Source organism: Chiloscyllium plagiosum, unplaced genomic scaffold, assembly GCF_037043375.1.
Source record: "Chiloscyllium plagiosum isolate Xiang-an unplaced genomic scaffold, Cpla_swu_hap1 HiC_scaffold_5, whole genome shotgun sequence".
Lineage (NCBI taxonomy): Eukaryota > Metazoa > Chordata > Chondrichthyes > Orectolobiformes > Hemiscylliidae > Chiloscyllium > Chiloscyllium plagiosum.
The window spans coordinates 60,866,793-60,893,002 of record NW_028270143.1 but is presented as its reverse complement, the minus strand read 5'-3'; the positions used below and the strand labels follow the sequence as shown (position 1 = coordinate 60,893,002).

The 26,210-nt window shown below is 40.5% G+C and overlaps 1 protein-coding gene and 1 long non-coding RNA gene across 3 annotated transcripts in view; one reads left to right on the top strand and one right to left on the bottom strand.

Moving 5' to 3' along the window:
* Positions 1-8,570: 8,570 nt before the first annotated feature.
* On the bottom strand, positions 8,571-20,166 carry LOC148149944 (uncharacterized). Of its 2 annotated transcripts, XR_015757206.1 has the most exons (4): positions 14,923-15,115; positions 13,360-13,441; positions 11,562-11,920; positions 8,571-9,089 (listed from the first exon to the last, which is right to left on the bottom strand). It is a non-coding gene; the product is annotated as an uncharacterized LOC148149944 (long non-coding RNA). The 2 variants fall into 2 exon arrangements; XR_015757207.1 differs by lacking the exons at positions 13,360-13,441; positions 14,923-15,115 and adding an exon at positions 19,832-20,166.
* A 4,110-nt stretch (positions 20,167-24,276) lies between these two features.
* Positions 24,277-26,210, top strand: part of LOC122549910 (insulin-like growth factor-binding protein 4) — a 92,367-nt gene continuing 90,433 nt past the window's right edge. Inside the window, exon 1 of the mRNA XM_043690130.2 lies at positions 24,277-24,771. Within this exon, the coding sequence (XP_043546065.2) occupies positions 24,423-24,771 (349 nt within the window). The 5' untranslated portion in view covers positions 24,277-24,422. The remainder of the gene's footprint in view (positions 24,772-26,210) is intronic.

The window sequence follows — 26,210 nt, the reverse complement described above, 5'->3', positions numbered from 1 at the left end:
AATGAGAATTAGTCTAATTAGTATTGGAATTGAATTATGTTATTGACATTTCTGCTGGACAAAAGAGAAAAAATTGCTGGACGTAATATGTTTGAAAATGAGCTTGAAGTTTTGAATCAGTACGGAATAGGTCATGTCAGAAATTAAAATAAGTTTAATTGCAGTGAAACGTGAACTGATTAGAGGATTATGAGGTCCTATCTCTCTAAGAACACCTGTAAGGCTCTGAGACTGTCGTTTGAATTTTATGAGCTGCAGAGAACTGTGCAATTGTATTTAATTTTCTGTGAAAATTAAATTTTGAGCTAGCGATGTTAAAGCTTTCCTTGTGAATTAAACTTTTTAAAGTTTTTGATTACTGACAGGTAAAGGTGCCTAGAAGAATGGAGGCAAGTAGTTTATTTATTATATGGCATGTAATATATTTTCCTCTGTCTGAGTTCAGAATGAGCAGACTTGTTATGAATGATACTTGTGTGCTTCAAGTTGTAATATATTTTCCTTCCAAAATCGTGAGTTTGTGCTCATAATTTCACTTTTTTTTAAAAAGGGAGTTATGAGCATAAAGGCAGAAGTCTAATTAATGAAATAAATATGCTAAGCGATGAAACTGGAGTAATTGTTTTGATCGGCATCATGATTGAAAGGTATTTTGATAAAGGTGAAAATTTTAATCTGAAAGTGCAATCATAAAGATAAGACACTTTTAATGCCTGATCAAGATATTAGAACTGGGGTTACTTCAGGTGATTTTGATTAACCCTCGGCTAGATTTGTTTTGGGTTAGAAACTTTTTTTGAGTACTAAAATATTTTTTGAAAAAAATTGTCATTACTGCTATGAAATTGAGTTAAATCTAAAAAGAACCAACAAGTTGAATTGATTTACTGATATTTTTAAGTTAAAAATAAGGAGACTTGGGGAAAAAAGAGTAACATAGAGGTAATCATGTTATCCCTTGCATGTGAGAGCTTTATTTTTCCCCTTTTTTAAGATAGTAGAGAGGTTTACTCTTTTTCACCACACAATGAATTTACTCAATTAAAGTTTTTAAATATGAAATTTTAAGTTTCTAAAAGCTTAGATACGTATCGATGAATTAATCCCGTTCCTCCCCAAGCAGAGTGGATCTTTTGTTGACAGATGATTGCAATTACAATAGCTTTTTCAGCGATTTAATAAATTTGATATATTTATCTATTGAATGTCATTGCATTGTACAGGCTACAGGTTTTATCTTTTTAAACAATCTGGTCCTAATTCATTTAGATAATTCGTTGTTGCCTGAAGCAAGGTGTTTGAAAACAGGAGATCTGATGTAAACACAGTAATCAATTTGTATTAGATATTTTGATATCACAAAGCCTGCCACAAATTAATTGGAATTGATTAATTAAATTGATAGCAGTTGATATTCTGAACATTTAAAATCAGGTATATCATTAACACATCAGGAACACCAGCATAACATATTGATCTGCTACATTCATGCTGGGATATTTTATTTTAGCAAAGTTTCTGCCTGGAGTGCAAACTCAGGTGTTATTAAACATTTCTGCTCATGAACAGGTAAATGTCATTGTAAAATACAATTGAAGGGACACCCAGATGGAGATTTGTAAGTAACATTTCAGTCAGTGTCTAAACATCTACGGAAACGTAAATGACATCTCACGTGGGGCAGCATTGTGGGTTCAATTCCAGTCTTGGGCCTTTGTCTGTGTGGAGTTTGCACATTCTACCCATGTCTGCATGAGGTTCCTGTGCGTGCTCCGGTTTCCTCCCACTGTCCAAAGATGTGCAGGTTAGGTGGATTGGCCGATCAAATTTGCCCATAGTGTTCAGGGATGTGCAGGTTAGGTGGATAAGCCATGGAAATGCAGGGTTACAAGGATGGGATGGGTCTGAATGGGATGCTCTTCGGCGGATTGCTGTGGACTCAATGGGGCAAATAATCTGCTTCCACATTATACGGATTCTATGAATCTTCACACCCAACTGTCACTTCTTGACCTTTCAACAAAGACCGATGAAACAAAAAAAACTGTGGATTCTGAAGGTCTGACACAAAAACAGAAATTGCAGGAGAAATTCAGCAGGTCTGCTTATTATAAATATCACCTTTTCTGAGCTATGATTACTTCTGAAGGAGGGTCACTGGACTTGAAACTTTGATTTCTTGCTGCAGATGCTGCTGGACCTATGAATTTCTCCAACAAATGTTTGCATAGAAAGATAATTTTTTTTAAAATGGGTCATTGACAATGACAGCTACTGGTGGGACTTTGGACTAAGTATTGAAACACACAAATAATGCTACAGTTGGTTATCATGCTGTATTTACTCTAACATTTGTACCAACAGAGATGACACCAGAGAAGTTGCCAACAGTGACAGCTTTTATGACTACACCTAAATGTTTTGAATTTGATGGAAAATTGAAGGTGAGTGACAGGAGGATTCTCTAATGAGTGTTAGAGCAGGAGTCTTAGTGGGAGATGGTGCGGTAGAGAGATAGAGTGAGCGTAAAGTAGCAGATAGGAGATAGTGGATCCTATGCTGGTGGATAGAGAGAGTCATTGATTTACTTTCTACACTGCTAAGTATTCTTCCTGACAGTTGATATCGCATTGACCCAAATAGCAAACTCTGACCGAGTAGCAGATTCTAGTAGAAAGTGAGGACTGCAGATGCTGGAGATAAGAGTCGAGAATGTGGTGCTGGAAAAGCACAGCAGGTCAGGCAGCATTCGAGGAGCAGGAGAATCGACATTTTGAGCAAAAGCCCTTCAACAGGAATGAGGCTTGTGGGCCGTGGGGCTGGGAGATAAATGGGAAGGGGGTGTGGCTGAGGGAAGGGAGCTGAAAGTGCAATAGGTAGATGAAGGTGAGGGAGAAGGTGATAGATTGGAGAAGAGGGTGGAGTGGATAGATGGGAAAGGTGATGGACAAGTCAGGAGTGCGGTGCCGAGTTGGAGGCTTGGGACTGGCATAATGCAAGGGGAGGGGCAATGAAGAAACTGTTGAAATCCACGTTGATTCTGCGTGGTTGCAGGGTCCCAAAGCGGAACATGAGGCATTCTTCCTCCAGGCGTCAGGAAGTAAGGGTTTGACAATGGAGGAGCCCAGGACCTGCATGACCGTGACGGATTGAGAGGTCGAGTTGAAGTGTTCAGCTACAGGGCAGTGGGGGTTGGTTAGTGCTGGTGTCGCAGTGCTGTTCTCTGAAATAATTCACAAGTTGGCGTCCTGTCTCCCCGATGTAGAGGAAACCACATCGGGTGCAACGGATACAGTAGATAACATTGGTAGAGGTACAGGTAAATTTCTATCGGATGGGGATGGATCCTTTGGGGCCTTGGACATTGTTGAGGGGGGAGGTGTGGGTGCAGATTTTGCACTTCCTGCAGTGGCAGTTTAAGGTGCCGGGAGTGGGGTTTGGGCTGGTGGAGGTTATGGAGCTGACAAGGGAGTCGCGGAGGGAATGGTCTCTCTAGAACACTGATAGGGGTGGGGAGGGAAATATATCTCTAGTGGTGGGGTCCGTTTGTAGGTGGTGGAAGTGGCGCAGGATGATGTGATATATGTTGGTGAGTGGAAGGTGAAGACCGAGGGGTTTTGTCCTTGTTGCGTTGGGAGGGGTGGGGTTCAGTTGCAATAGAGGAGATGCACTGAAGGGCATTATTGACCAGTGGTAAGGGAAATTGCGATCTTGGAAGAAGGAGGCCATCTGGGATTTCCTAAGATAGAATTGGTCATCCTAGGAACAAGTGCGGCTGAGGAGGAGGAATTTGGAATAAGGGATGGAGTATTTATAGGAGGTAGGGTGGGAGTCAGTGGGCTTATATTAGATGTCCATGGTTAGTCAGTTGCTGAAGATGGAGCTGGAGAGGTCCAGGTAGGGGAGGGAGGTGTCCGAGATGGTCCAGGTGTATTTGAGGTTGGGGTGAAAGATGGTGGTGTAGTTCATGAACTGTTTGACCTCCTCCTGAGAGCATGAGTTAGTCCGATACAGTCATCCATGTAGCGGAGGAAAAGGTGGGGGTTTGTGCCGGTTTATCTGCGGAAGATGGACTGTTCCACATATCCAAAGAGGCAGGCATAGCTGGGTCCCACACGGGTTCTCACGGCTACCCCTTTGGTTTGGAGGAAGTGGGAGGATTGGAAGGAGAAGTTAAGGGTGAGGACCAGTTCAGCCAGGCGGATGAGGGTGTCGGTGGAAGGGTACTGGTTGGGATGGCATGACAGGAAGAAACTGAGGGCTTGGAGGGCTTCGTCATGGAGGATCGACGTGTTCAGGGACCGAATGTCCATGGTGAAGATGAGGTGTTGGGGGTCAGTGAAATGAAAATCTTGGATGAGGTGAAGAGTTTGGGTGATGTTCTGACCGTAGGTGGGGAGTTCCTGGACCAAGGGGGACAGAGCGGTGTCAAGGTAGGCAGAGATGAGTTCAATGGATAGGAGCAGGCTGAGACAATGGGTCAACTGGGAAGTCAGGTTTGTGAATCTTTGATAGGAGGTAGAAACGGGCAGTGCAGGGTTCGTGGACAATGAGTTTGGAGGCAGATTCTAATGTTGTGGTCTCCTCTGCCATCCTGGTGGATGAGGATCGCCTTCTTTGGCACTAGCCCATCCGCAAGGACCTCCAAGTCATTGTTTGAAAAGCAGAATGCCAGTTTTCTCTTATCTGACATGTCCAGGGCAAATGTCACAAACCATGCAGGACAGCTTCGAACTGTTTAAATGAGTGCATAATGGGTTTTTAATTATGGTACCAGGATCTCAGGATGTTGCAGTGAGTACTCTGCCTGTGGCAGGTGGGAGAATCAGATGAGTGGAATGTCATGGGGTGGGATGCATGGTTAGTACGATGTGTTTGGGACGATAGTGTCAGAAAATTCATTGTGCCTTAGGGAGAGAAATTCTACATAAAGCTCAACATTTGTTTCTAATTTGAGAAACAAAGGAAAGGTATCCCATTCTAAACCCTCTCTCACAGCTTAAACTGTGTAGCAGTCAGGGACTGGTTACTGCGTGCATGGTCAGCTTTGTGAGTGGCCAGTAGTGATACCATTCTTCATGAACAAAATCCCATAAACTGTTTCAAAATGTCCTCTTTTGGCTGTAACACGACTTCCCAAAAATAGACATATGTCACAAAGTGGTTCCTTTATACTGCTTCAAGGTGCCTGATCCCTGACGTAATAAAATCAGAAGAAATTTCAAAGCTCCTTTAACGAGATTCTTCTGATGAGTAGTTTAATAATTGTAGGTATCTGTCACATTTATTGCATAATGACTGCTTATAATAAGAGATTTCCTGATCATTTTAATGTTTATATTCTCTTTAAGATATTTCATTTCTGTTTTAAATGCTTGTTTGCAATGATAAAGTTGTCCATCCCTATTTTCCATTCCCTTAAGCCTTGTGCTCCCACAAATATCAAATGAACAATGTTAACAATGGCCAAGAAATTTTAATTCTATTGTGCCTTATTTACATTCCTACAGCAGAACAGACATATCTGTAGACATAATATGTAGCTGAAGCCAGCCCTTGAATGATATGGGTCATGGTTAAAAGCTTGAAAAATTTGGTAAGATATTCAATGAGGACCTCCTCAACATTGAGAGCAATAAGTCCCATTTTCCAACGAAATAGTTCATTGATTTATTTATTGTCACTCATACCAAAGTACAGTAAAAAGCTTTGTTGGCGATCAGTACAGGCAGATCCTAGTAAGCAAGGGTGTACAGAACAAAAAGATTTACATGGATGCATACAGATAACATGCACAGGGTGTGCAAGAGAAATCAACATTAGCAAGATCAGCATTACTTGAGACTAGAGAGTCCATTGAAAGTCTGATAAAGGCTGGGAAGAAGTTGTCCCTGAACTTACTGTGTGTGTTCAGGCTTCCATATCTTCTGCCTGATTGAAGAGATTGAAGGAGAACATTACTGGCACGTGAAAGTTCTTTAATGATGTTGGCAGCGAGCTGTGTAACTGGAGTCCATGGACAGAACGTTGGCTCGCGTGACGGTCTGGGCTATCTACTCAACCTTCTGTAGTGTCCGATGATCCTAGACAGAGCAATTGCCATACCAGGTTGTTATGCAGCCGAACAGTATGCTTTCAATTGTGTATTTGTAGAAGTTGGTGAGGGTCCTTAAGAACATTGCAAATTTCTTGAGCCGCCTGAGAAAGAAGAGGCATTCCAGTGCCTTCTTGACCATTGCAACTACATGGGAAGACCTGGACAGATTGTCAGTTGTCGTCACTCCAAGGAACATGATGCTGTCCAAACTTCCAACCTCAGTTCAGTTCATGTAGGGGACATGTTCTCCTCCTTTCTTACTATGGTCAATGATCAGTTCTTTAGTTTTGCTGACATTGAGAGAGAGGTTGTTCTCATTCCACATCATCACCGAGCCCTCTATTTCCTTGCTGTATTCTGATTTGTTATTGTTAGATATCCGTCCTCCTACAGTGCTGTCAGAAAATCTGTAGATGGTGTTTGCTCAGAATTTGGCAACACAACCATAGGTGCACAGGGAGCACAGTAGGGGGCTGAGGACACATCCTTGGGGGGCTCCAATGTTGAGTGTTATTGTGAAGGAGGTGCAGACCTACACTGTCTGTGGGTCAGGAATCTGAGGTTCCAGTTGCAGAGGCCAGAACCAAGACCAAGGTCACAAGTTTTGAGATCAGTCTGGAGGGGATAATGGTGTTGAAGGTGAATGAGCAGGAGTCAGATTGGTGTCCTTTTAGGTTTCCTTGTAGGTGTCCTTGTTGTCCAGATGTTCCAGGGATGAGTGCAGGGCTAGGGATATGGCATCCACTGTGGACCTCTTACATTAGCGGCCAAATTGCAGGGGATCGAGGTAGGATGGGAGACTGGAGTTGATGTGGGCCATGACCAGTCTCGCAAAGCACTTCACGATTATTGAAATCAGAGCCACTGGGTAACAGTCATTAAGGCACATTGCATGTGCTTCCTTTTGTATGGGGATAATGGTGGTCCTCTTGAAGCAGATAAGAACTTCAGCTTATAGTAGGGAGAGGTTGAAGATGTCGTTGAATATCTCCGCCTGCTGGTCCACACAGGATCTGAATGCTGGGCCGGGGACACCATCCAGGCCAATCGCTTTCCTTGGGTTGACTCCCAGGGACGTCTGCAGTGACGGAGAGAACAGGTGACAGCACCACTAGCATTCTGCTTGAACCAAGCATAGAGAGCATTGAGTGCATCAGGAAAGGATGTTTCTTTGTCCACCATCTTGCTCTGCTTCATTTTCTATCCTGTTACATTGGTTAGGCCTTGCCACAGGCAGCACAAGTCAGTAAAGTTGGTTTGGGTCTCTAACCTTAACCGGTACTGCCTCTTGGCATCTCGGATGGCTTTGGAGGTTATAGCTAGAGATTCTGTATTAATCTCGATCATCCGACTTGAATATTGCACATCTGGCCTTCAGCAAGGAATAGATTTCTGGTTTATCCAAGGCTTATGTTTGGGGAACACTCAGATTGATGACTTTGGCATGCAATACTCCATGTGTTTGCGAATGAAGTTTGTGGTGGCAGTGGCATACTTGTTCAGGTTTTCCACTGTGTACTTGAATATGGTCCAGCCCATCAATTCCAAACAGTCCCAGAGATGCTCTTCTGCTGGCTGGGACCAGCATGATCCTTTCTGTGAAGGGTCCTCCCATTTCAACTTCTACTTGTAAGCTGGAAGGTGGTACACAGTCATGTGATCTGATTTTCCGAGGCTTCTTTGATGGTGTAGCAGTGGTCCAGGATGTTCACTCCTCTGGTGGGGCAGGAGATATGTTGGTGGTACTTTGGCAGCACCCTCTTGAGGTTGATTTGGTTGACATCACGAGCCATAATGAATAAGGCCTCAGGCAACTTTATCTCCAGAGTGTAAATCACATATAGGGCATTCTTCACATCCACATAGGATGGTACGTAGACTGCTGTCAGGATATTAGAGGTGATCTCATGTGGTAGATAATAGGGACGGCATAATACCGCAAGATATTCTAGATGCAGGAAGCATTGTATTGCCAGTTGCTATGTCTTAGCACCAGGAAGTGTTGATCAGGAAGCATACCCCATTGCCCTTTGTCTTACCCAAAAGCACTGTGCAGTCCATGCTGTGCATGAATAACCCGTCAGCTTGTAGGGCACTGTCAGAAATGGCAGGGGTGAGCCAAGTTTCTGTGAAACAGAGCATACAACAGTCTCTCAGTTCCCTCTGGTAGGTAAGTCTGGATCTAAATGTTGAAGACATGTGAGACAAAATTCTCACTGGTAAGCAACAAAAGACCTATCTGCAAGCATTAAAAACCTTTTATTATTTAAACTCACCTTGCTAATATGCAGTTTCCCATTCTGCCGGCCTCCATAGAGAACCTAGATGCTGTAAATTCCAGAAGTGGAAGTTGAGCAGTTGTCTGATAAGCCCAACATGCTTTGCTTCACTAGGAACTGAATGTTGGATACCCATTACCTGTCTTGGCTCTTCCTTCTTCCAGGCATATTACAGTTATTTTATTATGGACTGAGACAAATTGGGTATTCAATGAGATGAAAGAGGTGAAATAGTTATTAGTACCAATAAGGAAGTGAATGGTGAGATGTTCCAAGTAAGTAAGTAGCCAGATGCAATACAGAGTTAGTGGTATGAAGGTTTGGAGTGGGTAAAAGGAGTGAGGGAAGAGAACTGGATATATAAACCTTGGTGGCATTATAACATGAGAAATGAACACATGGATGGCCCAAAGATCATGAAACAAGGAATATTTATTCCATCTGCATCAGGTCATTACAAATATGAATGGAAATAAAAGTAAAACAAGGAAGTATTCACAAATTTACAATGGATGAAACCTACAGTTTACACTGATTTGAGGAATCTGTTCCTTTAGCCAATAAGCAACCTTCCTCTAAAGACACACATTTTTCCAGAGAAAGTCTGCTTGACTACTCCAGCTGCTGTTCCTCACCATCATCACTTGCTGTTGGAGTTCTGTTACGTCATACTTTAATGTAAGATGGGTCCTGGATGAAAGAGGCCAGTTAGCCTGTAGATTAAAGTTTAAAACATGAACTAGACTGGGAGGATTCAATTTCTCTGGAACATTTATTAAATTATGACACAATTGAACAGAAAGAAATTCGGGAGTTTTCTATTTTCCAATGATGAGTCCAGCATAATATTGTTCAACTGTTCTTTAGCTATCAGTGTGCTATCATATTCTTTTCATATTCATATTTTAAAACATAGATCAATAAAATTAATTTGAGAATCACAACACCTTATACTTTTCCAAACCTCATTATTTATACTATTCAAGTCGGAACACTCAAAATTGTTCAAGTGTTGCAATATGAAACCTTTTGAGATGGAATCATTTACCATTATTTTGAAAGAAAATTAATGAAATTGTAACAATTTTGCAGGGCTGCTCACTGTCAATTAGATGAATCTATTACCTCATTGTTTGAGTGGAACAATGCATAATTGGTTCTTTTAATAGCTATTTATTGTTTGGATATATTCTCGGCTCCATTGCAAGCCAGTTGTTCTTCAACAGATTCTGAAGTCAATGAAAGGATACTTGTCTGTTTCTAGAATCTTGGTCTGCGGCTTGGCAGGCTCTATTAACTTCCTGACTTGCCCCTAAACTTAAAAGATATAGTCACAACACTCTCAATATAAAGGTTTGGCTCAATATGTTTAATTCAATATGTTATAAAGTGTAACACCTAAGTTTTATTGGATATATCTAATAGTATGTTAATCTCATGTGACACTCTTACTTAGACAAAGACTGGTCATTTAAATTTCATGTGGAATATAAAATTTTAAAGAATATTAGAAGGTCTAGTGCAATAGATAATTGGGTGGTAGCACAGAAGTTAAATATTTCTAAAAAAGAGACATGAAGTTGAAGGTACTTGTAATCACAGAATTATTACAGTGCAGAAAAAAGGTCATTATGCCCATCTTGCCTGCACTAACACGATTATATAGTCTGGCTCTATTATCTCGTGTGAATCTCCTCGCATATCTTTGCCACATATTACATACAGAATAAAAACATTTAATGTCCTCTGAATGTTTCAATTGAAACTGCCTCCACATTTCAAGGGAGAAATTCACTTGCCAATCATCAAAAATTTAAAACAAGAATCTAATTTTAGAAATGAAATAGCAATTTATACAATAGGAGAAAAGAGTGCCAGTTACTTGTTTTATGTTGGCATGGAAATGGTGTAAGAGTGGTTAACAGTGTATCGTTGTTGACAGTTTAGTCAGGGCACTGCCATGGCGATGCAGCAAAGACTGACTGTTTCCATCGCTACATATATTCATAGCAGGGTTCTCTTCTTTGTAGGACTATCAGCCTGCTTGTAACTTTTAATATAACTATTGACCATGGTGTGATAGAGTTTATAACTACTGGAGATAACAAAATCATGGTTGACAGTTTTGTCCAGATGACACAGGGTAAAGGCAGGTGATATGCAAATGTGGAAAAGGTCAGGTGGTGGAGAGTGAGATAACTCCACAGAGGTTGGTATCCCATCACCACATCACACCTTATTTATGTATAGAGAATCCTTGACACTGATCCAGTTTCCTCAGAACCAGCTCTCCAAGTGAATAGGATGTCTGACATTCCTGTTTATTTTTGTCAGACAGGGCTCACTGATTGGGCTATATTAACAGCCGCAGTCAGAGAACTCTTATTCTAGGAGGTCCGCCTGGCTGACTTTGTTAAAGTGACTTCAGAGAGGATAACAAGATGGAAAAATCACTGAATAGTCAATTCAATGTGAAACAATGAATGCAGTTGGAAAATGGAATCAGTGGCTGGGAACAGAATTTTCTGATGTGGTCTGAAGATTTTGATCTTAATTTCCAGGCCTGGGGCACAAAGACCTGAGAAATTCCAGGTCCATGAATCTGCCTTTAAAAAATGGCTGCACACACTTCTAATCTTTGGTCCAAGGTCGCAAGTTGGATTGGGTGAAGCAGAAAGAACATAAGAGGCTGTCAGTTCTTGATAATGATCTAGGTGGAAAGCTTGCCTCAAGGCTCTAGCATGGCAATCACATTTCAAAAACAAAGAAGACATAAAGCATCCCTCCTGCTCTATCCTCCTCCTCCTCACCTTCATACACTCCCCATGTCTCATCCAAACCACGTGCTTCCCTTCTACCCATTTCTATAAATACTCAGAACCTGTATACCAATCTATGCTAATTTCCCCAGCTCCAAGGCCTCCCTGACCTTTGTGCCATCCTTTGTGAATCCACCCTTGCTCCATAACCCCTCCATTTTTTGTGCCACCCTTCTACATAAATCATCCCTATGGCACTTCATAACTCCTATGCCAACTCCTTTCCTATGCCCTTTCCCCCTTCATACCAATCTGCCTAAAATCCATTATGAACAAAACTTAAGGGGCATGCTGACAGCATCCAGTAATATCATGATTGGAGAAAAATACTCTCACTGTTTTAAAAATAATGAATGCTATACTTACCTGGCAGGGGAGATACTATGATCAGTAAGGTGGTTCTCAGATGGAGGTTTGCTCACTGAGCTGAAAGGTTCTTTTCCAGACGTTTCATTACCTTACTAGGTAACATCTTCAGTGGACCTCATGTGAAGCAATGCTGAAAATTCCTGCTTTCTATTTATATGTTTGGGTTTCTTTGGGTTAGTGATGTCATTTCCTGTGGTGATGTTATTTCCTGTGGTGAAGTCACTTCCTGTTCCTTTTCTCAGAGAGTGGTAGATGGGGTCTAACTCAATGTGTTTGTTGATAGAGTTCCGGTTGGAATTCCGGTTCTCCCAAGATGAGGTTATCCCATTGCACTTTGAAATTCCTTCAACTAATCACTTATAAAAAAACAAATATTTATTTTTAAATATTTAATCACTTAAGTAGTTAACCGCTTATCTAAACAAACATTTACACTCAATAAGCAGTCAGAGCTGCCCTTCAAAGTGTTCAGTTAACCTAAATGTGAAAAAAATGTTTGTTTTGGAATTCACGCACTGCAGCACATAACTGGTATTAACAAATAAGAATAAACACTCCACAATATCTAGCACATTTTCTTAAACTCTGCACTTATTTTGGACAATTCCTTGACAGTTTTTGCACTCTCAAGGAGTGCATGAATTAATACACAGAATTGTCTTTTCACAATCCAAAGGGTGTCTTACCTCCATTAAAGTTACACTGTACTCTGGATGTGGTCTCACCAGTGGCCAGAATCACTGAAACATAACCTCCTCACTCTTGCTTTCAATTTCCCTTACAATACATGAGGACATTCTAACTTTCCTTCCTGTTACCTGCATTTAGCCACTTATGACTCATGTACTAACATACTCAGATCTATCTACATCTCGTAACTCTGCACACTCTCTCACCATTTAGATAGATACTGTGTTTCTTTGTTAGTTCTTCTGCCAGAATAGACAAATCTTTCAACTCTTTATCCAATGTATTTAAATTGCAAGTAGTTCAGGGCTCAACATTTCTCCCTGCACCATACCACACATTACATCTTGCAAAAGTGAAACTCTCTGTTTCCTCTTTCTCAGACAGTTTTCTATCCATGGCAGTATGCTACCCCTACACCATGAGCTTTATTTTCTGTAATGGCCTTTATCATGACACTTTATCAAATCAAGTGCTTTCTTCAGATTCTGAAATTATGGAAAGTGGACAAATGTAAAACATTTCTCCAGCCCTTACCACACCTTCAATTGCCCTCACACCCACACACCTCACTATGCTCCCTTGTTTCTTGTCAGCCTTCAAAATACAATGGCCTCCATTCATTCTCTGTGCCATCTTATGCTCCTCTACTCAGCCCCATGGCCACTCATGTGCCTATTCAAATTAGTCCGAAATTCTACCCACTTGCCTCTCACCTCTACCATGACAACTTATTAAGTACTTGCAAGTAACCATGTATATCGGAGAAAAATATAGCTATATTGCTTCAATTCCTAAATTGCAAAGTACATTCTATTCCAAAAACATTCATAAAAGGACAATTTAACTGTTCCGGGCAGTTTTTGATCTCTTGACAAGTTGCACAATACCACAATGTTTATGCACTTTTTATACACAGTCTTCTCCACTCTTAGTCTCCGAAAAGCACCTGACCTCCAAAATTTCTGATCCGACCCACAAATGAAACCTCATGCCAACATCTCAGTATATCCTGCACATCACCCCAAGGTATCCTGTGACTTTAGCTGCAGTGTTCTCTAAGGTTTTCGAAGGAGTGCTGTGAATATCCAAATGCATTAGTGCTTACCTGGTCTAATCTTCACACTCTAGGTTCCAGACTCCCATGGCTTCTGATTTCAGTGGAAGCAGCCAATCATTTAACTGGCCTGCTGTGTTCAGAAAAAAAGTGTCATAAACTAAAGCCTGCCCCAGATCCTATCTATGTGAAAAATAAGGAGTGCCAGATTCTGGGATGGGATCTGAAATTCTTGATTCTGTTGTAGCATTTTCAATATTGCAGAGAAGCTCACTGTCTTGGCAGAATAGCAAGTGGGAAAGTGTGAGATCATGCACTTTGATGGGAAGAATGGAGGCATAGACTATTTTATAGCTGGGGGAAGTCTTCAGAAATCTGAAGCACAAAGGGACTTGAGTGTCCTGGTTCAGGATTCTCTAAAAGTTAACATCAGTTGGCAGTTAGGAAGGCAAATGCAATGTTAGCAATCATTTTAAGAATATAACAACAGAGGTGTATTGCAGAGGCAGTATAATGCTGTGGTCAAACCACATTTGTGTATAATTTTATCTTGTGTCTAAGAAAGGATATGTTGGCATTGGAGGGGATCTAGAAGGGGATGATAAAAATGATCCTGGATGAAGGGCTTATCATATGAGGAATAGTTAAGGACCCTGATTTTGTCGTCAATGGAGCTTAGAAAGATAAGTATAGATCTGATTGAAACTTATAGAATATGGAGAGGCATGGATAGAGTGGCTGTGGAGAGAATGTTTTCATGAGTAGGAGACACTGGGATGGGCACAGCCTCAGAGTGAAGACATGACCCTTTAGAACTGAGATTAGGAGGAATTTCTTCAGCCTGAGGGTAGTTAATCTGTGGAACTCATTGCCACAGAGTGCTGTGGGAGTCAAGTTATTGAGTGTATTTAAGACCAAGATACATAGGTTCTTGATTAGTTAGGGAATTGATGATCAAAGGTTACCAGCAGAAGGCAGGAGAATGAAATTGATCAGAGCATTGAGTAAAGGAGTTAGGATATCATGTTGCAACTATACAAGACATCGGTAAGGCCGCTTTTATAATATTGTGTTCAATTCTTGTTGCCCTGCTACAAGAAGGATGTTGTTAAACTAGAAAGGGTGCACATAATAAATTGCAAGGATATTGCCAGAACTGAAAGGTTTGAGTTACAGGGAGAGGCAGATAGCTTGGGACTTTTTTTCCTTGGAGTGTCGGAGGCTGAGGGGTAACCTTATAAATGTTCATAAAATCATGAGGGACAGAGAAACGGTGAATAGCTAAGTCTTTTTTCAAGGGTGGGAGAGTCCAAAACTAGAGGACATGGCTTTGAGGTGAAAGGGGGAAGATCTAAAAGGGACCTGAGGGGCAACCTTTTCATACAGAGGGTGATGCATGTGTGGAATGAGCTGCCAGACGAAGTGATGGAAGCGAGTGTAATTACAACATTTAAAAGACCTTTGGACAGGTACACGAATAGGGAAGTTTCAGAGGGATATGGACCAAATGCAGACAAATGAGACTGGTTAAATTTGGGATACCTGGTCGGCATGGATAAATTGAACCAAAGGGTCTGTTTCTGTGCTGTGTGGCTCTATGAGAAACATACTAACCATTATTGAATAGTGGAGCAGACCTGATCGGCCAAATGGACTAATTCTGTTCCTGTATTCTATGGTCTTAAAAAAATCAGGACCAAATGTTCTCATAACATCAAAGTGATAGACTTTGCTGCTGATGTCAAAGCAAGTTGCAATCTCCATGAATGTATTTCCACTTCCCAGATGGCAGTTTGTATTTGGCACCTGGTTAAAGTGATCTGCATGCATTCTGAAACACATCAAGTATCAAACAGCTTAAAGAGACAGTAAAATTGAAGTATTGTCAGAGACAGTGAACCAGGAAGACGTATGCCCTGAATTTTTTAAAGCTAACTAAAATTTTAAGAGTGCGAAAGATGTTGACAGATGTACAAAGGATTGAATAGAGATTGAAACATCATTAACAAACATACATAACAAATTGTGAATTAGTTTTAACATAATAGAGAAGCTTGCTATTTCAGATATATAAACCAGTCTTTCAGAGGGAGTGAGGCTGTTCAGCTGTAATTAGTTAAATATCACACAACACCAGGTTATTGTCCAACAGGTTTCTCTGGAAGCACTAGTTTTTGAGGCGCTGCCTTTTTATCAGGTGAGTGGGTGAAGAGGCAGCGCATGGAAAGCTAGTGCTTCCAAATAAATCTGTTGGACTATAACCTGGTGTTGTGTGATTTTTAACTTTGTCCACCTCAGTCCAACACCGGCTCCTCCAAATCACAGCTGTGATTATTAATTTAGATTAGATTAGATTACATTACAGCGTGGAAACAGGCCCTTCAGCCCAACAAGTCCACACTGACCCGCCAAAGCGCAACCTACCCATACCCCTACATTTACCCCTTACTACAGGCAATTTAGCATGGCCAATTCACCTGACCTGCACATCTTTGGACTATGGGAGGAAACCGGAGCACCCGGAGGAAACCCACGCAGACAAGGGGGAGAACGTGCAAACTCCACACAGTCAGTCGCCTGAGGCGGGAATTAAACCTGGGTCTCTGGCGCTGTGAGGCAGCAGTGCTAACTACTGTGCCACCGTGCCACCCACGGGTTGTAAAAAAGTTACATTCATTCAGCAAGGTAATGATTTACAAAAGATTTTCAGCAAGGTTAAATAATATAAATGGGAGTGATTTTGCTTGGTCTAATGGCTGTTAATTCATTGTGCATTGTTTTGACAATGGATTGTACAGGTTGTAGATAATGCAAGAATGTGTGTCTTATTCCAGCACTCTTTCCCCCCCACCCCCCCCCCCCCCCCCCCAATGCCACCCCCCACCAAACCCTCTGCTCATCATGTTTCTATCCTTCTTCTTTGAGTTACCCAAACAGTCCCCTGGCCAGACAGCAATCGAGAAAAATGAAATGGGAGGGATCATTATGAAGTACCATCACTTCACCTTGCATTCAGAGCCACTGGCTCAGATAAAGGAGACAAGTGTACAAGGACCATCATAAGATGATAGTACAACAAAATACTACACCAAGCCACATAAGGAGAAATTTGGTCAGGTGACCGAAAGGTTTGTCAAAGTGTTAGGTTTTAAGGATTGTGTTAAGTGACCAAATCATAATGGAGAGGGAAAGGGAAGAGAGTATTCCAGAGCTTGAGGACTAGGCAGTTGAAGCAAAATCATCAGTAGCAGAGCAATTAAAAAACAGGGATGCTCAAGAGACCAGAATTGAATGAACATGCATGTTTCAGAGGTTTGCGAGTCTGATGAAGATTACAGAGATTTGGAAAGCGTGGACATGGAGGGATTTGAAAACAAAGGTGCAAATTTTAAAATCAAAATGGCAATTGACGAGGATCCAATGTATATCAGCTAACACATGGTTGCTATGTGACTTGGTGTGAATCAGAACATGGTCATCAGAGAGTTCACAGAATCACAGAGTTGTTATGTTGCAGAAGGAGGCCATTTGGCCCATATACCTACATCGAATGTTGAAGGAGTATTATTACCTCGTGGCAGTTTCCTGCCTTTTGCACATGCCCTTGCATATCATTTTTTAAATCAAAATAATCATCCAGTGCCTTTTTGAATGCTTCAATTGAACCTACTTTTACCACCATTTTCAGGCAGTGCACTCCATGTTCTAACTACCTGCAGATCAAAAATGGTTTTCCTCACTTCACCCTTTTTTCAATTGCAGATCACTTTAAATCTATCCCTCCCTGGTTGTGTTATTTTTACGAGCGAAAACATCTTTCCCCTATCTACTCTATCTAGCCAACTCATTGGTGTATGGACCACAGTTTCAAAATTTACAGATTATGAATTGTGAAGAGGATAACGATAGACAAGATGGTGAAATGGTGGCACTTGAAATGTTAATGTAGTTGAGTGTGGCAAGACCGGTGGAAGGCTGTTCACATTTACTGGGGAAGAATGTAGATGATCGTGAGCGTTGGCATTGAGTAACTTTGGGCCGAGAATGCCATCTTTGACTGCATCACCTTGTCAAGGAAGCAGTCTGAGCTGCCAGCCTGAAAAACAACAGCAAGGGGAGGATGAATGATATTACCTGGTTGTCAACCGGAAGCGGCAGGGACAGGCCACTATAAATGCCGGAGGAAACACCACAGATGCGCTTCACAGGAGGCTCCCAAGCACTGAGGATGTCACCTAGACAGGGGACGAAACATTTGCAACAAAAACTTCCAGCTCGGCGAACAGAACCACAGCATGCACTAAATATTTCTGTTCAGACAGCCCAATTTTTCACTACTTTTATGTCACATTTTATTATGTGATAAGATTTTGAAAATAAATGTAACATCAACAAGACTAGCTATTTCCAATTCTATCACAGTGCCCAACTTCATTAACTTATCTCATCTCTTTATGAAAGCGTCCTTCCATGCTTTTGTTACCTCCAGCCTTTACTATTTGAATGCATTCCTGATTGTTCTTCCACATTCTTTTTTAAAGGTCATCCACCAAATAAACCATTGGTGGAGCAGACTTAATGAGTCAAAGGGTCTCTGCTGTACTCATGATTCCATGAGGTGGTGAACAGTAAACAATGCACACAGTGTTCTTAGCTTTATCAATCTGGGCATAGGGTGCAAGAGCAAGAGAAGATGTTGAATTGTACAAGAAGCTTAGTCCTCCGCTGGAGTGTCTATATAGTTGTGGGTGCCACCTTATAGGAAGGATGTGAACACATTGGAGCAAATGCAGAAGCTATTTACCAATTTACAGGAATGAGGAATTTCAGTTATGAGGATAGATTGAAGACATTGGGACTATTCTCCTTGAAGAGACGAAGGCTGAGGGAAGATTTGATAGAACTTTTCAAAATCATGAGTGGGCCAGATAGAGTAGATATTGGGACACCAGAGGAAAAGTGATATATTTATAAGTCTGGATGGTGAGTGGCGTGGAAGGGGATTTACAGGTGATGGTGGTTCCATGTATCTGCTACTCTTGTCTTTCTAGAAGGTAGTGGTAATTAGTTTGGAAGATGCTGTCTAAGTAGCGTTGCTGAATTTCTACAGTCTATCTTGCAGACTGCAACCACTGCTATTATTGAGTGCCAATGCCAGAGGGGCTGAATATTTGTGGATATAGTGCCAAAGAAGCTGATTCATTTATCCTGAATGGTGTCAAGATTCTTGAGCAATAATGGAGCTACACCCACCCAGGCATCTGGGTGAGTATTGTATTACACTCCTGGCCTGTGCCTTGTAGATGGTGGCCAAACTTTGGAGAGACAGGACATGAGTTAATGCAGGATTCCTAGATTCTAACCAACTTTCACTGCCACATTATTTACATCATTAGTCTAGTTCAGTTTCAGCTCAGTGGTAGCATCCAGGATGTTTACAGTGAAAGATTCAGTGATGGTAATACCAATGAAATTCATAAGGCGAAGGTTTAAATCTCACTTGCTGGAGATGGACAGTGCCTGACACTTGTGTGGTTGAATATTATTTGCTACTTGTCAACCCATACCTGGATATCGTCCAAGTCTTGTGCATTTGCACATGTGCTGCTTCAGTATCTGAGGAGTCATGAACGCAATGAATGTTTTGCAATCATCGGCGAACATCCCCACTTCTGACCATATGATGAAAGAAAGAGCATTGATGGAGTAGCTGCAGATAGTTGGATGAAGGTCTCTGAACCGAAAGATAGATTAATTGAGGCTGCAAATAAAAATGAATGACTGTGATATGATCATTATTATGGAGTTGTGGTTATAAAATGATCGAGGCTGGCACTTGAATACTGAAAAGCATTTGAAATTTTGGAGGGAAATGAAGAATGGAAGGCAAGGTGAGTTAATTCTGTCACTAAGGGTGGAACAAGCTGCCGGAAGAAATAGTGGAGGTGGGTGAAATTACAACATCTAAAAGGTATTTGAATAGATATATGAATTTCAAGGATTTAGAGAGAGGTAGGCTAAATGCTAGAAAATGGGAGGAGATTACCTGGTCGGCATAGATGAGTTGGACCAAAGGGTCTGTCTCAGTGCTGTATAACCTTATGACTCTTTGACTCTAGTTCAATCACAATCTAGGTAAAAATCATCCCGATGATGCAGCTCCCTCTTTCTGGCACTGTTGCCAGTTCCAATGATTCAAACCCTATTTCTATATCTGTTACTATTCAAATCACTAACCTTATTTACTCTTTGCCAGTTTGTTCATGTTTCAGATAGTAATCCAGAGATGATTATTTTTGTAGCTCTGCCTTTTAATTTAGCTAGGTAAAAACAATGACTGCAGATGCTAGAAACCAGATTCTGGATTAGAGTGGTGCTGGAAAAGCACAGCAGTTCAAGCAGCATCCGAAGAGCAGAAAATCGACGTTTCGGGCAAAAGCCCAATTTGGCTCCCTACAACTGATACTATCTTAGCTGAAACTCTTTTTCTAGTCATGCTTATGTCTTTCAAACCTATATGTACCTCATCAAATGGATCCTTCCCGTCTTACTCCAAATTCCACACCATCCAGGAGGAAATATCATTTTCCTTGACATCACGTGGACAATGCAGCCTTCAGGTCTCATACTCTCAGTTCCTGGTGAGCAGTAAATTTTCCCTGAAGTTTACTATCCTGACAACTATTCCCTTTAACTTCTCCAACTTAATGGGCCCGTGAACCTTGATGCAGTGATCCATTTGTTCATCCTTCCAGTAGTCTTTGCAGTCATGCACAGAGTTGCGAGAGGCTTGAACTGTTGTTTCAAGGATTGAGGCTCTTTTGTTGCTACTTTCAATATCCCCATATCTGTATTATTTGCATCCTGGAAAAGAAAAACAACACTTGCTATGAAGTCAAAACTCTCCAAAAAGCACAGCAACCTGAAATTATATAAGGTCCACCTCCTGCCTTTGCCAGACCATCTCTATCAGGATCAAGGCTCAGATTTTTCTGGAGAAAACTAACTTTAAGAAAATAATCCAAGACACAGTGGTCTGTTCTTCAATTGTGAGCAGTACAGCCTTGGCCAACCCCCATTGGGAGTTCTCTATTTAGTTTGGGGTATTTGCCTCAGGTGGGATTTATTGAATGTGAATGGGGATGCAACACAGATTCAACAGACTGATACTTCTTGGGACTTGGAAGGTTAAGTTATGAGATCAGATTATGTTAACTGGATTGTATTCCCTTGAGTACAGACAATTAAGGTTGATTCATCAAGTTAGCAGGACAGGTCGACCATGTGGTTAAAAAGGCATATGGGATACTTGCCTTTATTAGCCAAGCCATAGTGTTACGAGCTGGGAGGTTATGCTGGAACTGTGTAAAACTTTAGTTCAACCAAGCTAGAGTGTTGTGTGCATTTCTGGAATCCACATTATAGGAGAGATAAGCTTGCATTAGAAAGGGTGCAGATGAGATTTACTAGAACATTGCCTGGGCTGAAACATTTTAGTTATGAAGGAAGTTTGGACAGACTGGAGTTGTTTTCCTCAAAGCAGGGGAAACAGAAAGAGAATGAGATTGAGGTATATAAAAATATGAAGGCATAGGTGAGGTGCTCAGAAAGGAACTTTTCCCACTGAAGGGGGGACCAGGGCACAGAGATTAATTGTAAGGGGCAGGAGATTTTGTGGTGATGTGAGGAAATTTCTTTTCATTTAGAGGTTTGTGGAAATATGGAACTCACTGCATGTGAATGTGGTAGAGGTAGAAATCCTCATTCCATTTCGGGAGTATTTAGATGTGCACTTGCAATGTCAAACCACACAAGGCTATGAGCCAAGTGCTGGAAAATGGGACTGGAATAGATAGATGGTTGTTCTTGATGAGTGCAGACTTGATGAATTAGGGGAACATTTTGGTGATGCAGACCCTTATGATTCTACGACTGAGGTGCACAAATGTTAGTAGAGCCTTTTAAGGGAGATATGCTCAGGAGAAAACAAAAAAGGGGGCATAACCTTTAAATTATAGCTGGACCCATTCACAAGTCAAATCAGAAGAATAAAATCAAGGAATTAGAGCAGATTTAGCTGGAGTGCACTGAAAAAGAGTTTATCAACAAAGTGAGTTGAAGATAAATGATAAACATTTAAGAAAACAATTCATGGCTCTTAACAAAAGAAACATTGCAGAGAAATAAAGGTTTCTAGGAAGATGATAAGCCAACATGGTTAACCAGGGAAGTTAAGGATTGCATCAGATTGAAAGAAAAATAAACGTACAGTGTGGCAAAGATTACTGGTAAGCCGGAAGATTAAGAGAGATTTAATAAACAACAAAATATCACCGAAAAGTAATAAAATGGGAGAGAATAAACTTTGACAATAAGGTTGTAAATAACACCAGGATGGTCAGCAAAGATTTCTTTAAACATGTAAAAAGGAAGAGCGAAACCAAAGGTAACATAGCCCCCTTACAGAACAAAGATGGTGAAATGAAATCAGGGAACCAGGAAGTGACAGAGAAATTGCATAAGTACTTTACATCAGTCTTCATTGGGGAAGACACTGTGTTCCAAAATTGCTAAATAATCAAGTGGCAATAGGAGGAAAGGAAATAAACACAACACTGACCACTGTAGAAAAAGTGCTTGGCAAACTAAAGACTGAAAATTATCCTCAACTTCAAGGAATGCATTCTGGAATCTGACAGGAAGTAGTTGCATATGTAATAGGTGCACTGGTAGTAATCTTCTATGGATCCTTTGATTGTAGGAAAGTCTGAGAGAATTGGAAAACTGCCAATATAACAAAAACCAAAAGAACTGCGAATGCTGTTAATCAGAAACAAAAACAGAAATTGCTGGAAAAGCTCAACAGGTCCGTCAACATCTGTGGCGAGAAGTCAGTTACCGTTCTGGGGCCAGTGACCCTTCCTCAGAACTGGGGTTTTGGGGGAACAGGGCAATTTCTGTTTTTGTTGCCAATGTAACAACTTCATTTAAAGAGGAAATGAGATGAAAACAGCTATCAGTCAGTTAGTTTAAAGTACTATTGGGAAGTTGTTGGATCTATTAAAAGGAATGCAATAGCAGAGAATTTAGAAATATATATGATCAAGCATAGTCAGCGTGACTTCACAAAGGGAAATCATGTGTGACAACTTTATTAGAATTCATTGAGGAGACAAGCAGAATACATAAGGAGAAGGAATATGATATGGGAAAATGTGAAGTTATGCTCTTTGGTAAAGGAGAACAGAGGAGCGGAATGTTATTTAAATGGAGAAAGACTGCAGAAAACTACAGTACAGAGGTGTTTGGAAGTCTTTGTTCATAAATCAGAAAATTCCAGTCTATCAAGTTCAGCAGGATATAGGGAAGGCAAATTGAATGTTGCCACTTATGTCAAAGGTAACAGAGAATAAAAATAAGGGCATCTTGCTCAAAATATACAAGACATTAGTGATACCACAGCAGGAATGCTGCAAAAAGTTTGGTCCCTTATCCAAGGAAAGATAAACTGGCATTGGAGGCAGCCCAGAGAAAGTTCAAGAGATTGATACCAGATATGGAGAGACATTTTATGAAAAGAGGTTGAGTTGTTTGGGCCTGTATCATAGAATGAGAGACAAACTTATTGGAATATTGAAGTTTTTTATGGAACTCGATAAATCATATGAGGAACAGTTGTTTCCCATTTAGGACCAGAGGACAAAGTCCTATAATAAGTGGTTGTGCATTTAAAACAGAAGTGATGGGGAATTTCTTCTCTCTGACGTTTGTGAATCTGTGGAATTCTTTACAATAGAGGGCTGTAGAGGCTGGATCATTAAGTATATTCAAGGCTGATGTAAACAGATTATCAACTAGTGGTGGAAAAGGGGCAAATCAGGGCAAAAGGCAGGAGAATGGGATTGAAGATTATGTGAGCAGCCATGATCTCATTAAATAGCACAGCCACTTGATGGTCTGAATGGCCTGCTTGTTCTCCTACCTCTGACGGTCTTATGGTCAGATGCATTTTTCACACAAAGCTAACTAAAAATTTCGAACACTGTCCCCCATGAGGCTGTGACTGATAGGGAAATTGGAGCTTTCAGGGGTAAGATAGATAGTTTTTGGTTTGGTAAAGATATCAAGGCAAAAGCATGAAAATGAAATCAAGGAGCTGATCAGCTGTGAGCGAATTGAGAAGTGGAGTCAGCTAGAGGAGCTGAATGTTCTGGCACTTTTAATATTTCTATATAAAACCACTGAAATTGAGCACTCCAAATTGACTGCACATTGTAAAACTTTTACTGCCAAGCGTGAGTAGTGGAGTGACATTTGTTTAAATTGAATAAAAGTACATTGACATGAAATATATGGCAGCACCAAATGCGAGCACAAGCATGTTAATTCTTGGTACTGCTCCATTTCATCACAAAGGCTGTGCTTTCTGTTTAATATCAAAATTGAAAACAACAAACAAAGACAACCCTGCTGATTCTTGAAGACCTTGATTCCAAATAAAATGTTTCTAAAGCTAATGTAATCTCAAACATTGGTGCAGCATTTAACCCAGCTCACTGAACTGTCTAATAGCTTTTCCTTACTCAGGTTTTTATTTCCTCTGCAGCTGAAGTCAGCTGCTAGAAATTAGATATCTCATTTGCGTCTGAATTCTATTATACCTACTCCAAACTCTTCAGTCATTTTTGCTTTATTTTTCTTCTTCAAAATGAAGAAACTATAGAGATCAAAAGTGCATTAGTATTCCCTGTCATTGTTTCTGTACTGTGAAGTACAGAGCAGATTTATTGCTGGAAAAGTAATGAAGTTATCACTGTATATCCATCTGCTTCTTGGGATAAATAGAATGTCAAGTCACGACTATGTTGTTTTGGCTATAACCCAATTCTTCAAGTTCTTACTGGTACAACTATGTATTTAAGACCCAGCGAAAGTATTTTTCCACTTCATGCTGTACGATTACACCCACATGTAAGGAATAGCTAATCAGAGTCCTGACCGGAATTTATCACTAACTAGTCTAACCATTGTATAAATAATCCTGACTGCCCTCGCAGAGGCTAGGCATTGTGAGTACACTCCTTTTCTGCATCTGGTTTACTTACTGTGTTTCGATGTGTCCTTTAAAGTATTGGAGTGTTCTGCTTGCGATGTTTTCCCCATTGATGCTTGAGGCATCTGGGCCGATCCGCTGCTTGCCCTGCACCGAAGAGAGGTTGGCACACTGCCCACCCGTGGATACTACATGCACAGAGGAGTTGGTGAGGGAGCCAGGCTGTGGCTGCTGTCGGATATGTGCCCTATCTCATGGCCAGCCATGTGGGGTGTACACAGCACGCTGTGGTGCAGGTCTTCGCTGTTATCCCCAGCTCGAGGAATCCAAACCTTTGGAGACGCTCATGCAAGGACGGGGCATTTGCATGGAACTACTTGAGGTTGAAAGGATTCAAGCAATACAAGCAGGTAACCAAGATAATTACATTTGCAGTGCAATGATGGGAAAGATGAAGCTAATATGAAATAATTTCTTTGTTACTAATATTTGCGCAGTACATTATTCATTAGCATATTAACAGCAAGATTTATTATGGTTAATTACATAATGTACAGTTGTTGGTTAAATTGCATTTTCATAATATTTAAAGACGTACTGTTCATATGTTAGCCCAAAGTTCTGATAAAACAAAAAGGGTTTGTGTAGAAAGTGAATGTATCTTTATGATCTGGGCAATAGTTATCCCTGAACTGACACCTCAAAATGATATTATCTGACCATCAACAACTTGCTATTTTAGGAGCTTGCTGTGTACAAATGGACTAGTGCATTTTTTACATTAATAACAATGACTATACTTGGAAAGTGTCTCATTGCTTGTAAACTTTGAGTTGTCCAGTGATCAGGAGAGGTGCTATTTGAGTGCAAATCTTGAATTATTTTTATAAAGCATTTGGTGAAGTGTTTCTAGTTTGAAACAATTACATATTGTAAAAAACTGCAAGAAGAGTTATGAATATCCTTTTGTGTTTGAAGCCTTGATCTTGTTAATGTTTAACTTCAGAAGTATATTTCTTACAGATTTATATGTTTCTGATGACAATACATCTTCTAAATCAAGCCTCATTTGCTGCATATCAGAAAAAAAATCAGAAACACACACTTAACGAGTAGAACTATGATAGAGGGTAGAATACTCAATGCTTCTACGTGCAATACAGAATCTGTATAATTCTATAATTAGCAACAAAATAAAATCACAATCAAGGAACATTTCAGTTTATTTACAATATCATTAATATGATAAAAAGGAGATAAAATGTGATATGATCTACTTTATCATTCCCACCAACTATATACTTGAGTCTCTCACATTTGAGTTATTGATTTTTTTCCCCACAGGTAGTGAAATCAGTATCGTACTGTTATCATTTACATACACTTGCAGAGCTCACTCATACAGCTCTTTCTCTGTGCAAACCATGGCACGAGGAATGTTTAATGGAACAGTGCCATAAAGTCATAAGCTGCACGCTAAATAAAAGAAAGAAAAGCAGACATTTTTGTTTAATATATTTTAAAATTATGATCTCTGGGGGAGCCAAATTAGAGCCAGATGCTTTTCAAAAGTTTGTTTATAGTCAGAAAAGATTAGCACAATGTTTCTGTTCATATTAAATCCTGTTATGGTATTATCCATTCCTCATCTCACCCCATGTATACACACAGCTGGAACAACATGGCATTCACCAGCATTTTATGCAATCTCAGACTTTAAGATGAAAGGTGCTGATCCATACAAAGATATGAGGATCTCCCAAATGACAAGGATTTCCAAGCCTTTTTCCACTATGGTAAAAAAAAATGATCAAGACTCACTTGCATATATTTCATTTATGAGTTGGGG